This window comes from Labrus mixtus, chromosome 15, assembly GCF_963584025.1.
Source record: "Labrus mixtus chromosome 15, fLabMix1.1, whole genome shotgun sequence".
NCBI lineage: Eukaryota > Metazoa > Chordata > Actinopteri > Labriformes > Labridae > Labrus > Labrus mixtus.
The window spans coordinates 15221855-15242849 of NC_083626.1; the positions used below are offsets into that span (position 1 = coordinate 15221855).

At 41.2% G+C, this 20995-nt stretch overlaps 3 protein-coding genes across 4 annotated transcripts; all 3 read left to right on the plus strand.

Moving 5' to 3' along the window:
• Positions 1–1430: 1430 nt before the first annotated feature.
• On the plus strand, positions 1431–5240 carry hoxc8a (homeobox C8a). The gene is made up of 2 exons (XM_061058756.1): positions 1431–2200; positions 3663–5240. The coding sequence occupies exons 1-2, from the start codon at positions 1765–1767 to the stop codon at positions 3986–3988; spliced, it is 762 nt and encodes a 253-aa protein (XP_060914739.1). The 5' UTR covers positions 1431–1764; the 3' UTR covers positions 3989–5240.
• Positions 5241–12929: 7689 nt separating this feature from the next.
• hoxc6a (homeobox C6a) lies at positions 12930–16334 on the plus strand. 2 transcript variants are annotated; one of them, XM_061058758.1, is made up of 2 exons: positions 12930–14791; positions 15224–16334. In XM_061058758.1, exons 1-2 carry the CDS (start codon positions 14395–14397, stop codon positions 15532–15534), a joined length of 708 nt encoding a protein of 235 aa, XP_060914741.1. In that variant the 5' UTR covers positions 12930–14394; the 3' UTR covers positions 15535–16334. The 2 variants fall into 2 exon arrangements, with proteins under 2 accessions (XP_060914741.1, XP_060914740.1); XM_061058757.1 differs by having other exon boundaries at positions 12932–14791; positions 15221–16334.
• Positions 16335–17034: 700 nt separating this feature from the next.
• hoxc5a (homeobox C5a) lies at positions 17035–19997 on the plus strand. The gene is made up of 2 exons (XM_061058760.1): positions 17035–17733; positions 18976–19997. The coding sequence occupies exons 1-2, from the start codon at positions 17253–17255 to the stop codon at positions 19182–19184; spliced, it is 690 nt and encodes a 229-aa protein (XP_060914743.1). The 5' UTR covers positions 17035–17252; the 3' UTR covers positions 19185–19997.
• Positions 19998–20995: the final 998 nt, after the last annotated feature.

Consider the following 20995-nt stretch of genomic DNA (forward strand, 5'->3'; position numbering starts at 1 on the left):
ACCTTGTGTGTTCTGGCTCTTTGTTTGCATTTAATTCATAATTGCTTGTTTTTATTTTTAAAGATGCAGGCTTATTTTAATGATGGAAAATTATTTTTCAATACATAAAAAACATCAATATCGAGAAGCAGTATTTAAGTTCCTAAATTAAACTATTGCCTATGAGTTCTAAGACAGTTGCACAAGTAATAAAAATTCAACCAATAATAACAATGGCAGCAGAAACAATTACAACAAAACCAAAACATTACACTAAACTTGCTAATAATAATAATAATAATAATAACGACACTAAAAATAATAACAAGGACGATACAGATAATACGGATAATAATTGTAAGGATAATTTATAAGGATAATGATAATAAAGATAATGATAACAATAATCATAATAATAATGTACCAAAGAAGAGCTACGTGCTAATGTAAATGCTTAATAGTTGGTGTGTGAATCAGCAGCAGTGTATCACAGTCCTCACACGTGTGCAACATTGATTAACAATCTGCATATTTATAGAGTGTGAAAGGTCTTTAAATTCGAGCAGTGCGTCTTTCATTTTTTACGATGATGTGAATAAAACGTCAGTAGCGACAGAGAAAAGCACGCGGGCATATTTGGAGAGAGAGAGAGGGAGAGCCCTATACGAGACCGTGCACGCGCTCATTGTAGCTAAACATCGAATGTAAAATTTTATGAACTCCTCCACGCGGGAGATTTACTGCGTATCCTCGTCGGTTTTACGGGGTCAGTAAGTGGCACCTAGTATTCACAGGTCGTGTTTATGTTTGCGTGTGTCGGTGTTTTACGGCGCGCGGTGCAAGTGTGACGTTCTGGCCCTGTACTCGCCTTCACGAGGAGGATATTCTGTCTGATTCTAGTTTTATTCCAATTCCGACTTGCTCTTGCATAATAGTGTTGTTCTCTGTAACATTTTGGTTATCATGAACTACTCGGATGCCATGTTGACCTCCTAGAGCTCATAAAAGGTCAACTATTTTCAGAAATTAGTCTGTAACCTTTATTGGGGGCTGGGAGGGCAAACACTAACCCATAACATCGTTATCCGCTGATAAAGGGGACATATTCGCGTTAAAATGCAACAATAACAAGTTAAACTACACTCAATATTCAGTCAGAATACGTCACGTGTTACTGTCTTTATATCTGAATCTTTCCACAACAGCTTCATTGATCAGCTTGTAACACAGCTCTCGTGAAATACACAACATTGATCATATTTAAAGCCTCTTAGGTTGTTGCTTATGATTAGTGCAGCTCCTCTCAAGGTGGAAATATACGTAGGGCCCACGTCTGACCGCTCGTAGAGAGATGAAGGGGTGGGGGGTGAGCGGTGGTGGAGGAGGGTGAGGGGGGGGGGGGGGGGGGGGTGCCTGTGGTGGTGGGTTGGGTGGGAAGCTTTAAAAAAAGGAAAAAGAAAGAAAAGCGTCTGTGACTGTGCCGGACGAGCAAGCCAGCTTTAAGCGTATAGCTAAACGCACATGCATGCCATGAGCCGGGTTTGAGCCTGTGTGAGAAAAAAAAAAAAACAAGCCCCACTCACAACTGCGAGAGAAACCCGATGAGAGGAACGGCTCAGAGAGAGTGAGGCTCCGTAGATTGTCCAAAGGGGCAGCGTTTCTCCTAGTTCCGGTTTGTCTGCCTGTGCGCGCTGTGCGAGTTGGGACCCTAAACAAAAGGCTGCCATCATCCTAAAGGAGATATTCTGCCGCGAGAGAGCCTTGTCTGCTTGATGCTAACCAAACATGAGCTCCTATTTTGTTAACCCTCTTTTTTCTAAGTACAAAGGCGGCGAGTCACTGGAGCCAACTTACTACGACTGCAGGTTTCCACAAAGCGTCGCCCGCAGCCACACGCTCGTTTACGGACCCGGAGCAGCCGCACCGGGCTTTCAGCACCCGTCCCATCATGTGCAGGACTTTTTTCACCACGGGACCACGGGGATATCCAACCCCGGATACCAGCAAAACCCCTGTGCTTTGGCGTGCCACGGAGACGCGACGAAATTTTATGGATATGAAGCCCTTCCGAGGCAAACGCTTTATGGTACCCAACAAGACGCAAGCCTAGCGCAATACCCAGACTGTAAATCGTCGAGCAGCTCTAACCCCGGAGAAGGACAAGGCCACTTAAATCAAAACTCCTCTCCCAGTCTTATGTTTCCCTGGATGAGACCCCACGGTCAGAATCAAATTATTTCCTATTCTTTCTGTGTTGCTCTGTGTGTGTTCGCGCGCGTGTGTGTGTGTGTGTTTGTGCACGTGTGTCTACCTCTGTGTATGTATTTGTGTGCTAAATGTTGCCTTATTATCCACGTGTGAGTGTGTTAACTACAAAACGAAAGAAGTGAGCGAACATGATGGGGCACATAGAACCTGTAGTGCAGGCTGTTGTGTCTCTGCAGCACATGTTCATACAGGGCTGAGCTGCTGCTTTCTAAAGTGCCTTTAACGCACTATTACAGATCACAGCTCATGACACCAGCTCTTTGAAGTCAATTATCGTTGACATAAGATATTTCACAAACTCTAACCGCACTTCGGGGAAAGATGAATAAGTCACAGACACATACATACATACATACACACACACACACACACACACACACACACACACACACACACACACACACACACACACACACACACACACACACACACACACACACACACTAGTAGCATGCAGAGTGACAGGAGAGTTAGCTCAAACACAACATGTGCCGATGATCCAGACTCAGCTTTTTTTTAGGGGTTTTGGGGGGTAATTTGACTCCACAGGCCCAAAGACTTATACAGCTATAACCATAAAGCCTTTATGTAGATATAGCCTCTCCTCCATTCATGGATCATTCTGTTAAAGCTATCAGGCTACATAAAGTCCACACAGGTGAAAGCTCAGTTTCTATCTGAGAGATATTTATCATCAGTCTGACCCCATCTGTTGTTACAGTACAGTTTTGTCTCATCATTAGCTTTTCATACACTTTTCCTTCCCTCTTTTTTTCTTCTTCATGTGTGTCAGTGTGTGTGTGTGTGTGTGTGTGTGTGTGTGTGTGACTGAAAATCTCCACCTAGCTTGTATAGGCCCTGGGTATCATAATGTCTGCAAACATGGTACTCTAACATAGAATATATATTTTATTGTATATATGAATTGGACTTGAGTACTATAATGGCTATTAAACACATTCCTATATAAAGAATGGGTATAATATGTATTAATAATGGATTATACTTTATGAATTCACCATCTCCTAATACTGACCAAAGTAATAGTGTACATCAGAAAGCCCCCCTGCAGAAAGAACTGTAAACAGTTCAAACACTGAAAAATATTATTAGCAGGCTATTCATGAAAAATTCCAGGTGCTGTGTAAATTATTTTGCAAATATTTGCAGCTGATGCATGTTTATGTTTAAAAACAATCACATAACCAATCTTACAATTAAAGTAAAGGTTTTCACCGCTCCTTATGAGTGAAGTTACATTTGAAAGAGTGAAGGCTGGATTAAGGAGCTGAATGATTAGTATTCATACTGAGAAGAGAAAGTAAATGAAAAATTAATTATGAGTCGCCCTGAAAGATTATTTTTATGGGGGTCCGTGGTCAGCCCATCTAACCTCTGGCTTTATTTCATTCAAGCTCCAGGAAGACGGAACGGGAGGCAAACCTACAGCCGCTACCAAACTCTGGAGCTGGAGAAGGAGTTTCTCTTCAACCCTTACCTGACGCGCAAGAGGAGAATCGAGGTGTCACACGCCCTGAGCCTCACCGAGCGCCAGGTGAAGATCTGGTTTCAGAACAGGAGGATGAAGTGGAAAAAAGAGAACAACAAAGACAAGTTTCCGGGTCAGAGGGGGGAGGCTGAAGCCGAGGCCGAGGAAGAGGGCAACGAGGACGGTGAAGGGGAAGAGGCCGAGGCCGAGGAGAAAGAAGCGGAAGAGAAAGAAGAAGAGAGCAAAGAGTGATTTTATGGTCCTTTTTATGGTTATATGGCGGAAAAAGAGAGAGAAAGGAGAGAGGTCCCATAAACAGAGGAAGAGTCACAAGGAGGCAGAGAGCGTCAACTTTATGACCACCCTTTCATTTTGTCAAGAGGGGACAGGAATCCCTCCAATATCTCTATCATTAATAGACAAAATTCGCCCTCCTCGTTACCCTATAACATGATTTCCATTTGGATATTTCTGTAGACGCAGATTTCCTTTCATAAAACTATAAAACTTGCGCCCTTTCAAAAGGAAAAGGGGTTAATTAAAACGCATGTTAGATGGAAAATGGTTTAGCTGATGTTTTTTTAAGTACAAATTTGCTTTTAATAATAATGAGTATCAAAAGCATAGCCAAATAAGATCAAATCATGACCAACGCCGCCATGTGTTGTAAATAAATAAATAGCCTACATGTAAAAAGTGACATGGACGTCATTTATAAGCGAAATGTAGGCCTATAACTTTCGTGTTCCAACACCATCGCAGCAGATACATGGCAACACCAGCCCATGTATAGACCGCAATTTTTATTCTTCTAATTATTAATGTTACTGTTTTACTCGTTTTCATGTGGATGGCCTAGACAAAGGCATAGCCATTAGCTCCTCAGACATCTTTTTCTAGGATTTACCAGGGAAATGCAATCGTTTGAAATCCTTTGATGCTACCTAAAACCTGGGGGAATTGCAATAGAGATTTCTGAATATAGAGATTTCATATGGTTTTAATTTGAAAAGTGTTATATCAACCTTATATGATTAAGTTATGTATGTAGCATTTAACCCAATATACAGTATACACTTGTTGAAGACAATTTGTGAGTCTTGGGAAGACAAATAGCTCAAATGTTGAGATTGTAACCACGGCACTACCTAAACTCAGAGCCTTGCCTTTTTGCTGAATTTCTATTCTTCACTTGTGGCATCGCTCTGATTTAAACGCAAGCTATATTTCCCCAACAACTAAAACTGCCTATAACGCACATGTACTGTGTATAATAATACCTGCTACAATTACAACGAGTTTTAAAGTACGGGACGTTTCTTTTGATGTGCTGGTGATATAGCGTAGTTGTTTTTGCACTGAATATAATCTTTATGTACGTCTTGTTATATATTGATGTTAACAATATGCTCGTTTTCTGGTGTTTTCTCCTGTGAAAGACGGAATTGTGTGTCCCCGCCATTGTTGATGTAAAATCACGAATAAACAAGATGGCTCACAGTCATTTCTGTTTTTCTTTTTATTGTTATTGCAGCCTCGGAAATTACCCCCCTCTCTCTTCCCTCCCCCCGCACACATAAAAATGACGCGCATACATGTTTGAACTGAGAAACAATGCAATTTCTAGTCTATTTATCTCTGTGCCAATTTACGTTCCTCTCTAACGAGTTATAAACTTTTGTCTAATATATGAGCCGGAGTTTCCACACTTTCAGAACTCATTTGAAACAAAAATAATAACAATTCAAAGAGGAAAAGACTCAAAATGTTACGGTTTCCCTTTTTTGACGATCCTTTGATTTCAGCAAGAAACATTCACAGGCTGCAAAAGGAAGGGAGATAAAACAAAGCATATAATAAAACCTCCAAACTAAAGTTTTCTTAATTTAAAACTTTCCAACTTGTGTGATAAACCAACACATGCGTTTGCAGATGTTTCCCTTTACCTTTTAAGGAAAGGTTGAGAATTCCCTCTCACAGCTTGCGCACTCTCCAAAGCCTGCGTCGTGTTTGATTCATCCTCTTAATAAGAAACTTCCGCTCTTCAGGGAGGACACCAGGCTTTTCTTAATGAATCTTGGGATGAATTATGGACGTTTGATATGAGATGAAGAAAACATCGTCGTGTTCATAATCAGACTAAATAAAAAAAAATAAAAACATGAGGGGTGCTTTATCCGTCTGGTTCGTGTCAAAGTTTGTGTCAAACAAGCATCAAATAGGCCAAGTGCAGGTAATACGTCGGGTCTTGTCTCCTCCTGTCTATTTTTTTATGTTGATATAGGAAAAAACATCTGAGTTAAATGTTTGTATAACAAACACAGTGACATGTATCAAAATGTACAGAATAGGTGGGCTCTTGAACTGTAACTATAGTAAAAAAAAAGGCTTCTCATTTTATTATATTGATACAAATCTAAACCTATTTTCCCTCCTTACATGCAGGAGCAGGTCATCTGACCTCCCTCACTTGTTTACAGCTGTATTTTACACAAGATGTAATTTAAAGGGCAGCAGCACTGTTTTCTTGTTCTCTCTTTTTTATTTGCATTATTCGAACTTATCAGCAATAATGAACTGTACTGTATCTCTGTAGTTGTTCCCTGCGGCTAAATGATTCAAATCCCCTGCATGTGTTTTGTTGTCTGTCTCCCTCTTTAACAGTTCAAGACTATTTGAATAAGCTGAATTGATCCATTCGAAGTTTGTAAGACATAACCCATGAACGCATGAACGCATGAATGCAAATGCTTTACGGTAGACTCGCAAGGTGTACGTTTGTGTGTGTGTGTGTGTGTGTGTGTGTGTGTGTGTGTGTGTGTGTGTGTGTGTGTGTGTGTGTGTGTGTGTGTGTGTGTGTGTGTGTGTGTGTGTGTGTTTTTTACAGGGAATGTTTTTTGTTATTAGGATTGTTTGTTGGCCAACTGTGAGTCAGATTTGTATTTTAAATGACTGGACTAGACATAAAAACATTAACGAAGTTCAATCTTGGATCTTTAATTATTATTGCGTAAACCATACAGTGAGTTCTATTACATCGAGAAAAAACAAAGCAACATAGCCTAAGTGATCTCAATTAACTACATTTTTAAAAATATTATTTTTTGCTGTTAAAAAACGAGTAAAACGTTAAGTTATAAAGTTGCATTTATACTATTTGACTCATTGTAGCTGAAAAGTGTTGCCAAACGAATTAAATCGAAATTTTGTCTTTCAAAATAAAATTGTATCCATTTGAGAAAAGGACGGATTGTGTCAAACTGCTTTTATAAATCCAAATTTTTACTTAAATATAAATCAACTTAACTCTGGCAGATCTGCTCTTTGTGTCTATTTTCATCTATTTTGTCTTGTATTTTTCCGAATCAGACGGTTTATTGCGTCAAAGCGACGCCTTTTCACAGTTTGTGTTTATTTCTCTCTTGACGTGCGTGAAGTCTTTCAAAGAAAATCCGGATGTGTCCCTTAAGTCACAGCTACTCTGTAGCACGGAAGTGCCCATTGTGTGTGTGTGTGTACTTTTACCACAGCGTTGACATTCCCAATAAAGTTTAGTGTACCTGCTGTAAAGTTTATTGGCGGTGTAAAGACTCGGCTGGGATGCCTCTGTCTCTTTTGTCTGTTTGTGTCGAGGCTCAGTGTGGAGATCACGGCCTGCAAGGACAACATGCACATCTCATGCGAGTATGTAACCCAGGTTTATTTCATTATTTGGTTCTAGGAAATTGAATTTATTCCTTATTAAGACCACATGTCACAATTTAATATTTTTAAGACGAGATGGTTTTACGAGATAACGGTGCGTATCAGGGCTTAAATTAAATTAAATGATTTATTTTATCTATTATTTCATTTATTTGGAATTCTATTTTTGTGAATTTATGTTCAATTTGTTGATTTTTTTTCTTGCACCATAGTTGTTGAGGTTACGGATATTAGTTCAAAACCCCAGCTGACGCCTTATGTTCCTTTAAAAATGTGAGTCTTTGTGCGTAATTTCAAATGCGGATTTCTCCCCCTTGTAAATCTCCCTAGATCGTAACAGATTATGTTTTGCCTCCTCTTTTAATATTTAGATTGTTGCTGTGTGTGTTTTCTACAGGATCAAGCTGCACCTTTCCCGCTTTTTAATTTGAAGTATGCCTGTATGTGTGTTGAACCCCTGGAAGAATAGCCAATACGCATATGATGCTATGTGCTAATGGGGAGAAAGAAAGGATACCCTAGTTTTCTTAATCACGCGTGTACCCAGACCATCTACTTGATTTTTGGTGTATACAGTGATACATGGCATCTACTGACAGTCATGTAATCCATCCTGAGAGTCAGTCAGACAGAAAGAGATCCTAATATGTTATTATAGTTAAGTCTAATTGAAGTTTAATTAGACATCTCTCTCTCTGTGTCTCTTTCCCTGCCTCCCACTCTCTCTCTCTCTCTTTCCCTTTCACACTTTTATTTCCTATTTCCCGTTGGCTCTGTGTACATCATGGAATACAGCTTGTCCACCAGGGGAACTGTCATCTCTTTCTGACGCATGCACGTCTCATTTGTGACATATGGTGAAATTTCAGCCTTGCGCCTCATATCGTGTTGCCATTTTTAGTTTTGTGAAAACGAAAAAAAAAGCAACGGGAAAAGATGGGTGCAAACATTCCTGGTTGTTAAAGGGAGAAATTTACAGCTGAGTAATAAAAGTTTACGACTGAATCCTATCTGCGATTGGCTGCAGCGAGCCACGTGGCACACGCTCTATGAACATGAACTTTATGCTGTTGTCTATTCTCTGGTCCTTCCCTTGTATCAGCAGCAGACTAAAGCTGGGGCGTAGAAGCCTTATTTTTCTCATTTTTGCTCTGAAATGAATAACACTGCACCGTGATTTTTGGCGCTGCTTCGTGTGATATTCATCTGATCTCCGACTTCCTGACAGAGGGATCTTCGGGGGACCCTCGCCGCTACCAGCCGCTGCTGCCTGCGATTATCCCTCCCGGAGGCAATAAAAGCACGTCTGGGAACAGGAAAGAGATCCAGGAAGGCTGCTGGAAAGACTTTTGCCGGGGCACAAACGCTCCTTATCGGCGAGGTGTGAAGCAACTATAGCACGGGAGATGCGCGCTGTGTTGATATTCACCCCTCAGCTGCTGCGTGAATCTGCTACTCCGGAGAGCCTGCTAAAGGTAAGACTACAGATATCTCTTTCGCTGTTCCTCAGTGTTTTTGTTGTGTTTGGCTAGTCGTTGCTGTTATAGGAATGACGAATGATGCAGAAGTGTGTGTGTGTGTGTGTGTGTGTGTGTGTGTGTGTGTGTGTGTGTGTGTGTGTGTGCGTGTGTGTGTGTGTCTGTGTGTGTGTGTGTGTGTGTGTCTGTCTGTGGGTGCGTCTTTTTTGTGCAGCCCTGACCTGACCTGTAGCCTGTCTGACTACTGCAATTTACCTGCCTGTTGTACACCTGCATTTATACCTGTGCGTGTGGGTTTGTACCAGCTGCTTTAGCCAACATTAGGAGCATTTGTGTGCTACTGTGGCTGTGCCACTGTGTTGTGATAAATCGCCCATGATAGTAAACTTTGTCATCACTCACAGGCCCCTCTGACCAGGCAGTGACAAATTACCCTTAGAGCTCTCTGATGTGCTCTAATTATTCCTGCTTTCCATACTTGTCGTCACTTGTTATATCCAGTCTGTGCCAAGAGCTTGGATAACGTTTGCAATTTTGCGCACGCGCTTACACACAAATATTCCCACACACATACACAACATACGACACACATAAGCTTCAATGTGTGGAGCCTGACACATAGTAAGGACCCTGGCAGTGCCCCCTAGCGACCACTAGTGTTATATGTGGAAGTGGGCGGGTGTTGAGGCTTGATGTTTATCTGCTGCCTTTCGGCGGAGGTCCACTGCGGATGTCAGCTGACCCGTCTGATACACTGCTGCACGAGCCGACACAGGACTGTTTCCGACAGTCTCATTTGTTGTTATTGTTGGTGTTGTTGTCAGCTCGGAGAAATGGAGATTTTTTTGGTCTCTTTTGTTGTTGTGTTGTTTGAGATGCAGTGATTTGTTATGAGATGCTACCCTGTGACATAATCACTGACGACATTGTGAGTGGTGGTACGAGATTTTATTTATACCATGAGCAAATAACATTAACATTACAGATATCTCCATTTATCAAAATCAGTGCACTGAAGGGTACATGAGTGCCAAATTATGGTACAATACTCTCCAGTTCTGGATATATTTTAAACATTTTGACAAAAAAAAAGAAGATACAGATTAATTAAAATCATTTTGGAAACACTCTCAGCATGTGGAAGGACACCATATGTGGCTTAAGCACAGATTAATGTGCGCGGCACATTAATATATACAATTACAGCCAATGTGTACATTTGTTTGTAACGTGTGTGTAATCACGATTTAAAAAAGCAAAAAATACATACTATACGCCTTGCACCTCAAAACAAAGTAGTTTACCAATTGTAGATTTTATAAGGCATCATAAATTCCTGTGTGTGTGTGTGTGTGTGTGTGTGTGTGTGTGTGTGTGTGTGTGTGTGTGTGTGTGTGTGTGTGTGTGTGTGTGTGTGTGTGTGTGTGAGAGAGAGAGAGAGAGACTGACTGACTGACTAAGACAGCAGTATACATTTTGTGTGCCTGAGAAGTTGAAAGCCGGTTGTTTTTTCAAAGCTCTGCTGCCTCTGTGTTTTATTGTTGTGCGCTGCGACAAAATATCGGTTGTTTTCTTCTAAAGTGATTTGGGAAGGTGTGTGTCTCCTGCTAAAGCTGCACGAACACACTTCTTGGATTTTTAGCCTTTAAAGAGTCGTAGCCTCTTTGTTAGAGCCTTCAAAGTCTTATAACCTACTGTCAGACACGTTGTTTGCTTCCCTTTGTGAAACGTCCATGTCTGCTTCTGCATAAAACTGCGTCTGTAGAGAGAGAAGGAGACAGAGAGAGTCTGTTTAATACGATCCATTTGTGCTCTGAGGTAAATCTTAGTTTAAAATAAGAGGGGAAAAGCACAGTCTATTGTTTTGCCCTGCAGTGTTTTAAAAGCACAGATAGTCTGGCATAAAGCTTCATGCAGTCATGAATCTGTCCGCATCACCACATTTAGAACCTCACTTACAAATCCCGACAGGGCTCAAAATTTTGCCTACTAATGGTCATAATTTATGATGTGTGGATCAACATGCGCTCATTGGCCAACAGCTTCCTGAGTGCTTAACGAGCATAAAGTCGAACACTTCCGGACATTAATTGGGCCAGCCAGCGATGGTAAAGTGCTTATAGAGGGCTTTACATTGTTAGTACGTGAATTACTCCTTATTAGTCAGGTTAGGAGCGGGGGAGAGGAAAAAGCTTCAGAGGCTGAGCCCACTTCTCCTCCCTCGCTGTTTTTAATCATGGCTGATAATGTAGAAATTTTACAGGTCCCATACAACTAATACTGAGCTATGTTGTGATGCTTGATTTTGATGTCGATCTAAAGGCGTGTGTGCGTAAAAGACAGGTGAAGTGTGCGGACGGGCCCTGTTGTGCTGCAGGGGATCATGCTGTTAAAGTTAGGCCTTCTGCGGGACGACCATCAATAGTGTGTATTAATAAACGATCCAGTATTTTAGTAACTGAAACTTATAACACCGGCAACTAACAGTAATAATAATAAAGTGAACATAGAACAATATCCTGAAATGCACGTTTTTTTTTACCCACAATGCTAAGCCTGCATTGCGAATCTACCGAATAACTCCAAACTATAAATTAAGTGCATTCACAATGAATTAATTATTGACGCTTTTACTTAATATCCACGGTCAGTACTTGGTACAAAGTCGTTGGTAATAATTTATGATATTCCTTCCTGTTTTTTTTCCTCACTCGATGTCATAATTTCCTCCTGAAGCTCGAGGACCAAACGGCATCAGAAGCCGTGAATGTGATTTGCCTCACGGGCCGCAATAAAACACTAAAACACGAGGGAAAGAATGACCTTTCTAATTCTGCACACTGGCTGGAGCTCTGCTGCATTCCTGCTCCTCCAGTCCACACATTGGCTTTAGTGTTCAGCCTTTTATTTACAACCCAAAGTTTATGGACCAGCGTGTGGTTTTCACGAGGGGGCTGTGGTGAACGCAATCTGAGGGCAGAATCTGCGTTTTGATATTCTAAGGAGTTTATTATGATACTAAAAGTTTGAAAAAGTTACCTGAATTTTGAGGGATTTTTTTTTATAAACTGTATAAATTAATTTAAAAAATGTGAATGACAATAGAGGTGGTTTCTATGAAACAAAGCTTACTCACACACACACAAACACACACACACACACACACACACACACACACACACACACACACACACAAATATTCTTTCTTAGTGAGCGTGTCAATTTGGGAAAGAAAAACCGAATTACAAACAACAGTTTCTGAGATTTTAAATATTTTTAATTAAATATAAATGTATTACCCTTGCTAAAGTTTTGAACACACTTTTTATGCTTTCTATGAATTTTAAAGGTGTTCCATTTGTGGATTGAGAATTTTTTTTTCACAAATTGGGACTATTTTCATCCTGCACTATATGTTTATTATAGGCTATCCGAACAAAAGTTGGTTCGTTAAATTCAAAGTAAAAAGGGGAAAACAATCCCAGGACAGCAGTGAAGAGACAATTCAGCCTCAAACTTCTGCGCTCTATTTGCCTCAAATCTGTGCGCCGTGGATGTCACATATGGCCACGAATAAGGTGAAGGGGAACTTTTATTGCACCAGCTACTTCCTCCTCTTTGTTCTTGTCTCTTTTATGGGCTATTCAGGATCCCAAACAACACACCAAACAGTGTTGCACGTTTAGTGTGCAAGTATTCACCCTACTGAGGAAATCAATGAGGGGGACCAATAGGCTTCTGCGGCTGCGTTTGAACAGACATTCTTTCAATAATGTATTGATTATTTTATTGGTATCTATTATGGCCTGTTGAGAAAATCCTTATAATGTGCATGATATTGTTAAAACTTAATATTTTACTTTTAATTCCGTTTTAAAAAGGCTGGATTTTTTTGCAAAGCAGTTAAAATGCTGTTAGGATAAAACGTGCTTTTGACAATGTACAAAGGTGAAATAATTCGTTTTATTAAATATGATTACGACCAGACACGCGCTAAAGCACTGTAAGATTTTCAATGGAAACCTTTTGGAAAAGTAATTTCCAAACCCGTCATTTTCTGCTGAGATAATTAACGGTTACTCTTCCCTCTGTGTGTGTCAGGGGAATGTCGAGGAATGATCAAAACAGGGCCGAAAAAAAAAAGAAAGAACACGAGCACTTAAAAGCATTTTCAAACACTACATTGTCTCAGCTCTGACTTGTGTGCGTAAAATGAAAAGCGTACTTTTAATCACTGTGAGTTAAAGAGACTGTACCTGAGACTAGCGAGCACCGGTCTCTGCTGCCTGTGGAGGGTTTAGTCTGATGTGTTGGACAGTCGCCTAACTGATCTGATTTTCACAGACAGTTGGAATGATCTTCTTATAGACGCTGAATTGTTTTTTTTTTTTCCCTCCATGCTAGTAAACTCGTTATTTCCTCTGTGCTGCTTGCTGTGCAGAGCTTTCATTGTGCTGCTTGAGTTGCAGGGCTCTGCTGCAGCAGAGATAGTTGTTGGTGAGCTGGGGAACATCACTTGCTTTATTGCCCTCACAGAAGATAGACCATAAACGCATTCTTAACCACCTACACCCTCCCCCAGTTCGCTGCAAAAGCATGTAAATTGCTCACACGCCGGATAATTCAAACACAAATGGAAACATGCACAGTGTGTTGAAAAGTCGAGATAAACAAACAAACAAAACGAATATTAATCTAAGTTTTCATACAATGGCGCTGCATCCTGGAAAACAGCATTGAGATTTTGTAGAATATCTCTGCAGTGGTGTGTTAAAATTAAAACAGATTTTTATACATACACACGCACACATACACACATACACACAAAACCACCAAAACCCACGGGAAATGGGTTTGCTTTATATCTGATTACTGGCATTATTCAACCTATTATCTTGATTTCACTCTTTAAAACCCATCTTAAGTTGAGCTCATGTGTGTTATGCTAATATTCCACCCTGATTTGACTGTGATCCCTGTTCTGAATGACATTGGCCACATTTTTCATCCCCACTTCCTCTCCAAACACCACATTCTCTAAAAACTTCAAGTCAAAAATGCCTCATCCATCCAGGCTGCACAGACAGTGTGCCACTCCAACTCCACGTCGTGTTTATCGGCATTTAGCACTAATGTTCAAGCTCTGAGCTAAAAGCTACACTTTCTCTTCAACTCCTGCCTCTCAATTGGTGGAGACCGGTCAGCTGACGTTGTCATATTGTCTCTCACCGAGCCAAGCCTCGGCTATAACACTCGCGTTTGTGCGTCTTAACCGGAGATTGGAAATTAATAATATTGAATCCTCAAAGTAGCCCACGTCCAGTTAGAGAGGCAGAAAGTGGAGAGAGAAAAAAGAAGAGCTTGGAGAAAGGTGTGGTTGGTTGACACAGACGGGAAGGAGATTTACTGAGAAGGAGATTGAAAAGAGAGCGATAAAGAAGTGGGAGAGTTTGGAGAGAGGGTTACAAGCAAGGTATGAATTCGTATTTCGCAAACCCGTCGCTCTCGTGCCATTTATCGGGTGGTCAAGATGTTTTGCCTAACGTCCCCCTGAACTCCACCACCTATGACACAGTCAGACATTTTTCGTCGTACGGTGCCGCTGTGACCCAGAATCGGATATATGCACCTTTCTACTCCCCTCAAGACAATGTCGTCTTTGGCTCTGGCAGGGCACAGTACGAGTATGGATCAAACGTGTTTCTTCAGGACAAGGACGTGCTCCCCAGCTGCAGACAAACTAACATGGGACTCAATTCACAAAGCCACATTGCTCAAGAGTACAGTTTGGATCAAGGAAGAGCAGGATCGCAGGAGCAGAAAAGCAACATCCCGATCTACCCGTGGATGCAGCGCATGAACTCACACGGCGGTGAGTTTTACTACGACAAATAAATTAAGGAAATGGGCCACTTTTACGATATGTCTTACCAAGAGAGTAAGTTACTTTTTATGGCCCCATAAAACATTACTGTATCCCCTCGACCTGTAGATGGGCCTTTGCATGTGCAAACAAACACCTTTCATTTTAAGGAAGATTTAGAAGCCAGAGACGCGTGAGGCAGAGATGCATTATTGTTCTTTTATTAATTTAGATAATAAAGCAAATATGCCCCTCTAGATAGTCGTTCTGTTAAATGTATTCAATTCTTTTTTTTAACATGTATTAAGATTATAACGTTAAACTTGTGATCAAGTGTCTCAAAGTATTAAGAAACCACAGACAGAAGCACATTTATTTTAATGTCAAATGAGATTGCCTTACAAATGATTGAATTAGTTCTTCCACTTTGTATCTCAGCAGGCGTGGGCTACGGGACAGACAGGCGCAGAGGACGTCAGATCTACTCTCGCTACCAAACCCTAGAGCTGGAGAAGGAGTTTCACTTTAACCGCTACCTGACCCGGCGCAGACGCATCGAAATCGCCAATGCGCTTTGTTTAACGGAGCGCCAGATCAAAATCTGGTTCCAGAACCGGCGCATGAAGTGGAAGAAAGAGAGCAACCTGACCTCCACGGTGACTGGAAGTGAACAGACAGGAGCCTCTCAGGAAGAGGAAGAGCGCAGTGGCGCAGTGGAAGAAGAGAAGGATGAGGACAAGAAGAAAGAATAGTGAAAAAAAAAAAAAAAAAAAAAAAGCACCATTCAACCCAACATAACTACCTAAAAAATCTACATGGACTTGAGAGCGACTTCACTGCATGATGGCTAAACCCCGCAGCTCTCCCACTTATACCCCATGTTGACCACAGGAGTGTTGAGCCTCAGAAATCCAAATTATTTCAGCCACAGTTTGGCCCCCTGTGACATGTGGAGCGCTCATGTTTTTTTAATTTTACTTCAATGTAACACTAGTATTGTGAAAATAAAGAGTAAAAGTATTAATTTCTTCGTTTTTCCCATGCCAGTAAAACTCTGTGTATTTATCCCAAACACCCCATCAATCAATGTGAACTCTTTGATCACCTCTCAGAATACAGTGTTGGTCAGACCTAGCTCAGTATTGTACACGCACATTCCACGGAAGGACCGGACACTATCTGCTCACGGTATAATCCACTACTTGAATAATGCGCGTAAAAAGTGTCCTGCTGCATAAACATGAAAGTTGCACGGTTATAGAATAAACTCCACACACGTACACACACGCACACACACACAATTAAAATGCCTGTATATAACCCAAGTAACAGCATAATATGTCAACCCTATGAGGACTTATGTGCATTTAGCCGCTTAGACGCTGCATAACATACAACTTGCGCTTTTAGCCCCTTTTTTATTTCATGGTTTGACACAATAGGTTTTCATTGTGAGATAGATTTGTACACTTGTAATTCTTCACTTTTGTTTGGGAATTCATGTTTTGTCATAAATGTGTATCATGGAATAAAAATATTTGTAAAACTTTCATTCTTCTCTTGTATTTTTGGGAACCACTGCACTTTTAGACGTGGGTTAGATGGTCGCGTAAACACCGTTTATTAAAAGACGCACTAAACTCTGCGTAAAAGGAGAGGCGTACATGGCTAAATTGTAAGATCACGAATTGTGTGGTTAGCGTAACAAGAGGAAAAAAAACTAGGTGGATTTAGTGAATAAAAAGCTCATTTTGCACTCGTATATGAAATTTCCCACTTCCTGATGATATTTTTAAAAGCGCGGGAATGAGCCATTATCAATTATCAAGTTTAACACTATAACATTCCCGTATAGCTTTATATTACAACTCCAGATGTCCATATGCTTAAAAATAAGTTCATGCGTCAGTTTTTACCAAGGTGGGAGATGGTTGTTGATGTAATATTATTAGGCTATTACTATTATAATAATAATAATAATTATTATTTTTATTTTTATTATTATTATATTTGAATGTTGGTGCACTCGCGGTGTGTCAGGGATCTCTGGCCGCTCTGACCGTCCTGCTCCATACCAGACACCAGATGACGCTCTTGTCTTACTGTCCTGCCCCTTTTCGCGCTAAACACCCCTGCCTGGTCCTCAACAACCAACAGCTCAAAGTTTACCGGACACGTTTCTCCTATTCATCAATATCCCCATTGAGTATCAAAGCCAATTTATGACTGGCCAACATGTGCACGTGATCCCATACAAATACCCCATATTTGGGCAGCGCACGTCGGATCAAGAATTAAAAAAAAGATACCAAAGCCTACTCCACCTATAAATCCTGGGTTATTTTTTTAGAGCAGACAGCTGTGAATTTTCAAAAGCGGCTACAAAGAAAAGCAATGATCAACAAAAACAAGGAAATACGCGCAGCTTCCATCCTGCAGCTCTCTCTAGTTTAAAATAAACTAGTTTAAAATGAGCTCTTATGTTGACAGCTGCCATCTCCGGCAAACAAGCGAGACAACTTCTTCTAACACTATGTTTAGTTTCGATGTATCTGGGCGCAGGTCCAGCCACTATGAGGGTGTTAATGTGAGCGGGATATTCACTTGTCCCGTCCCCACGACCTCTGCTGAACGGGAGGAGATGAAAACTAGCCTGCGTGGCAGTGCGGATACTCCTCTCCCGGCTGGACCACAGATAACCATGGTCTCCAGCAGCTCATCCGGGGAAGACGCAGGCGGGCTCAGCTACGGCAGCAGCACTCTGCTGGGACTAGGGGCGGACCGAGACCCGGAGACGAGCGCGAAACCCGGCAGCAACAACAGCGAGGAGAGCGAGAAATACGCGGAGAAGACGCAGGCGGTGAAAAGAACCTCAAAAATGAGCCAGCGGCAGGACAGTGAGCAGCGACCACAGATTTATCCATGGATGACAAAGCTGCATATGAGCCACGGTAAAGTTTGCCTATTTCCTAAAGTGCGAGTGAGATGCTTTCCCTTATTCACTCTTTACGCTGCAACACTTCTTTTCGCCCGTTCCACTTTCCCCTCTTGAGTTTTATAGGCCAAACGCAGGAAATAATAAAAACTCGCGGTCATAAATTTTATGACAAAGGCATCCATTGCTCGTAAACCTGCTCTGTTACGGTGAAGAGGTGATCTGCGGGTTGATTTATGGTGCTATAATTGGATAAGAGAAGTAAACTGTGATAAAACTATGAAATAATATTTACAAATTCCCTTTCCAAGAATAAGTTTGTGTCTTGTTTCTTTTAATAGCCTTGTTCTAGCTTCATGTTTTTACATGATCAGACTGTATGTGTGGGAGAAGCTTTAGCCTTAAATTGAACTCTGGGAAACACCAATGCCCTGACCCAATCGTGAACTTTTCACCTCTAAAACATTTCAATAGGCGTGTTCTTTCTCCCTTCCTTGAGAAACCACTGGTTGACTGTCCAAGCTGCAGATGGACAGTCTGCATTTGTTGAACACACACACAAAAAAGGACGTTACTTCTGTTATGTGTTGCTCCATGAACAAACATGCAGGCTTGCACACACAGCTTGGACGTTCAAAATATTTCAGTCCAGTAGAAGGCCTGTTGCTTTATTTAGCACGCATGTGGTCGAGCACGTCTATAAGTATGAATATAGAAAAAAAAATATCTCTGAGAAACAATAATTCCCCTTGCATAATCTGTATATTTTACACATCTGTTTGTCCTCCCACGATGTTATTTTGCCTGGTGCAGCAGGTATTATATGCCGAGGTCAGTGTTTACAAGGAGGCCAGTGCATTATTCGTTATCCCATTTTACGTATAAAATAGTGTTTCTTAAATGGAATAAACTTGTTTGCTTTTATGCTTTGTTATGAAATAAAATGATGTAGGCTACAGTAAATGGCCTTTTATGTTAAATTTATGTAGGCCTATAAGATCTAGTTAACTATCCTTTTCAGCCTGACATACATTTTATTAGAGCCACAGTAAGTTATATGAGGTTAAATTAGGTTAATTTAAGATATTTGAGATTTTAAAGGAGGGTGGACGGGACATAAATACAAAGAAGTTGCGTGTAATTCTGCTTTATGGATAGCAGTGCTTTTAAAATGTAATTATAATATTATCACCCTTTTACTATATTTATTTATCTCTATAATGCTTCTGAAATCTAACTGATTTCAATACACCTTCAGAATCGGAGGGCAAGCGCTCCAGGACCAGCTACACCCGCTACCAGACTCTGGAGCTGGAGAAAGAGTTTCACTTCAACCGCTACCTGAGCCGCCGCAGGCGCGTGGAGATCGCACACACCCTGTGTCTGAACGAGAGGCAGATCAAGATCTGGTTCCAGAACAGACGGATGAAGTGGAAGAAGGACTCCAAGATCAAAGTGAAGGAATAAAACAGAAAAAGTGCAGCAGTGAGCACACATTGTCAGCCCCACCGTGCTGCACCACAGTGCTGGAGTGGCGCGTGACCTCTGGATGAACTGCGAGGAGCAATGACATCATGACACCGCGCTGTGTGCTTCATCACCAATTATGTGTCACTTGCTGCAGTTTGGGACCTAATGTATTGAATATCACTCACTTTGATCAATCGGTTTACATTTCTAAATTAATTTGCTGCCCATGCGATGATAAGCTCACTTTGCTGCACGAAGGGGACACAAGGCTGAGGGGGAGTTGCTGGGTCCTTCTAGCTGCAAGGCTCAATGCTCTGCAGTGCACTGAGAGGCTGCACAATTATACTAATAATCTGTCTCCTGATTAAGGTAAAAGTAGAGCAGGATGGGTAATAGACGATCTTTTTTTTTTATCAAACGAGGAAACATTAAGGTCAAACATTCAAATGAAGCGAGACACATTTGTGACTGCTTTGGAAATAATATTATTAAATAGTTTCCAAGCAGTATGAACTATTTCCTTTTCTTGGGTTCTTTTAATATGTTGCAGTGAAAACTATACCTTAGGATGTGTGATGTGTTCAGTGAGCTAATATTTGTGAGTGGATTTCTGTCCATGTTGTCTGTCCTTTCCCTGTGAATCTAAATCATAGTGTGTAATTCAGCGACTGTGTGTGGTAATATTGTGATGTGCAATGAAGCCATTTCTGTACACTCTGTAAACTGTATGTGCCTGGTTTAAAACAGGGCCAAGAAAAACTGGTAGATGGCTTAAGTTTGGATTGTAACCAATAAAATCTCATCAATTAATCCACATTTCTTATTATTCTACTTTATCGGGTTTGCGGCAGAATGACATAGCGGGCGTAGTCATCTGCATCTATAAACGCGATTTTAAAATAATCCTTTATCTTTGGTTTTAACCAATGTTGACGTATCAAGTCTGACTCTAAATCCTCTGAATTTCTCTGATTGTCAAACGCGCTCTGAAGTTTAATGCCCTCATAAAACTTTATTACCCCTCTTCCAGTCCTGCACCACAGGCACACTTGGTTTCCTGTTTAGTCAGGGAAGGAAGACACACTATCTAGCCTGTGATAACATTCGCCCACAACACAACGTTGATGCAAAACTTTGGTTTCCTGTGGCCGCAGACGGACAATCCATGCACCACAGTGGAGGCCATATGGCACCATTATGATACGGCCCTGCGCTTTAATCCTGGCATCATTACGCTGCAGTTAAAAGAACACGTTCTGCTGCTTTAGAGGACATACAATCGCACAGGTTGCTGTTGTATAAGGAGTAGTAGTATGTTGCAGTTTAACCCAAGGTTAGGAGGCAATTTGTGACTAGCAGTACTCAAAGTAAATAAAAATACACTCACCTCTCAAACTAAAAGCTTCCTATTCAACTTCCTGGTCGGTTAAGAGAATCGGTCAGCGCAGCGTCCACTTTCTCTGCGCTCTGCTAGGCCTAATCTTTAGATGGACAATGCATTCAATCCCCCTTTTCTATGTCTTTCTTTTAGGGTATTTTAAAGTTTACAAGGTTAAATATGCCAATTGCCCCAAGCAGGGCCTGTGAATGGTGCATAGGGAACACGTGGTGTCATTTAAGTGGGTTTTATGGCCTGGAAGAGCTGACAAACCTTCGATATATACACATCATATATAATCTTAACTGTCCGGAATCGCAGCTGCCGGCTTCCCCTTATCTGAGGGAGAAAAGGGCTTTGTGGCAGTGAGGATGCAGTACCTTTCTCCGGACTGAGTGAGAGGCGGCTGCTGCGGAGAGCTGCACGCTGC

Excerpts from the sequence above, each read along its gene's own strand:
- hoxc8a (XM_061058756.1), top strand. The coding sequence starts at position 1,765 with ATGAGCTCCTATTTTGTTAACCCTCTTTTTTCTAAGTACAAAGGCGGC. Across the intron at positions 2,201-3,662 it reads TCCCTGGATGAGACCCCACG|CTCCAGGAAGACGGAACGGG; the intron begins GTCAGAATCAAA and ends ATTTCATTCAAG.
- hoxc6a (XM_061058757.1), top strand. The coding sequence starts at position 14,395 with ATGAATTCGTATTTCGCAAACCCGTCGCTCTCGTGCCATTTATCGGGT. Across the intron at positions 14,792-15,220 it reads GCGCATGAACTCACACGGCG|CAGGCGTGGGCTACGGGACA; the intron begins GTGAGTTTTACT and ends TTTGTATCTCAG.
- hoxc5a (XM_061058760.1), top strand. The coding sequence starts at position 17,253 with ATGAGCTCTTATGTTGACAGCTGCCATCTCCGGCAAACAAGCGAGACA. Across the intron at positions 17,734-18,975 it reads AAAGCTGCATATGAGCCACG|AATCGGAGGGCAAGCGCTCC; the intron begins GTAAAGTTTGCC and ends ATACACCTTCAG.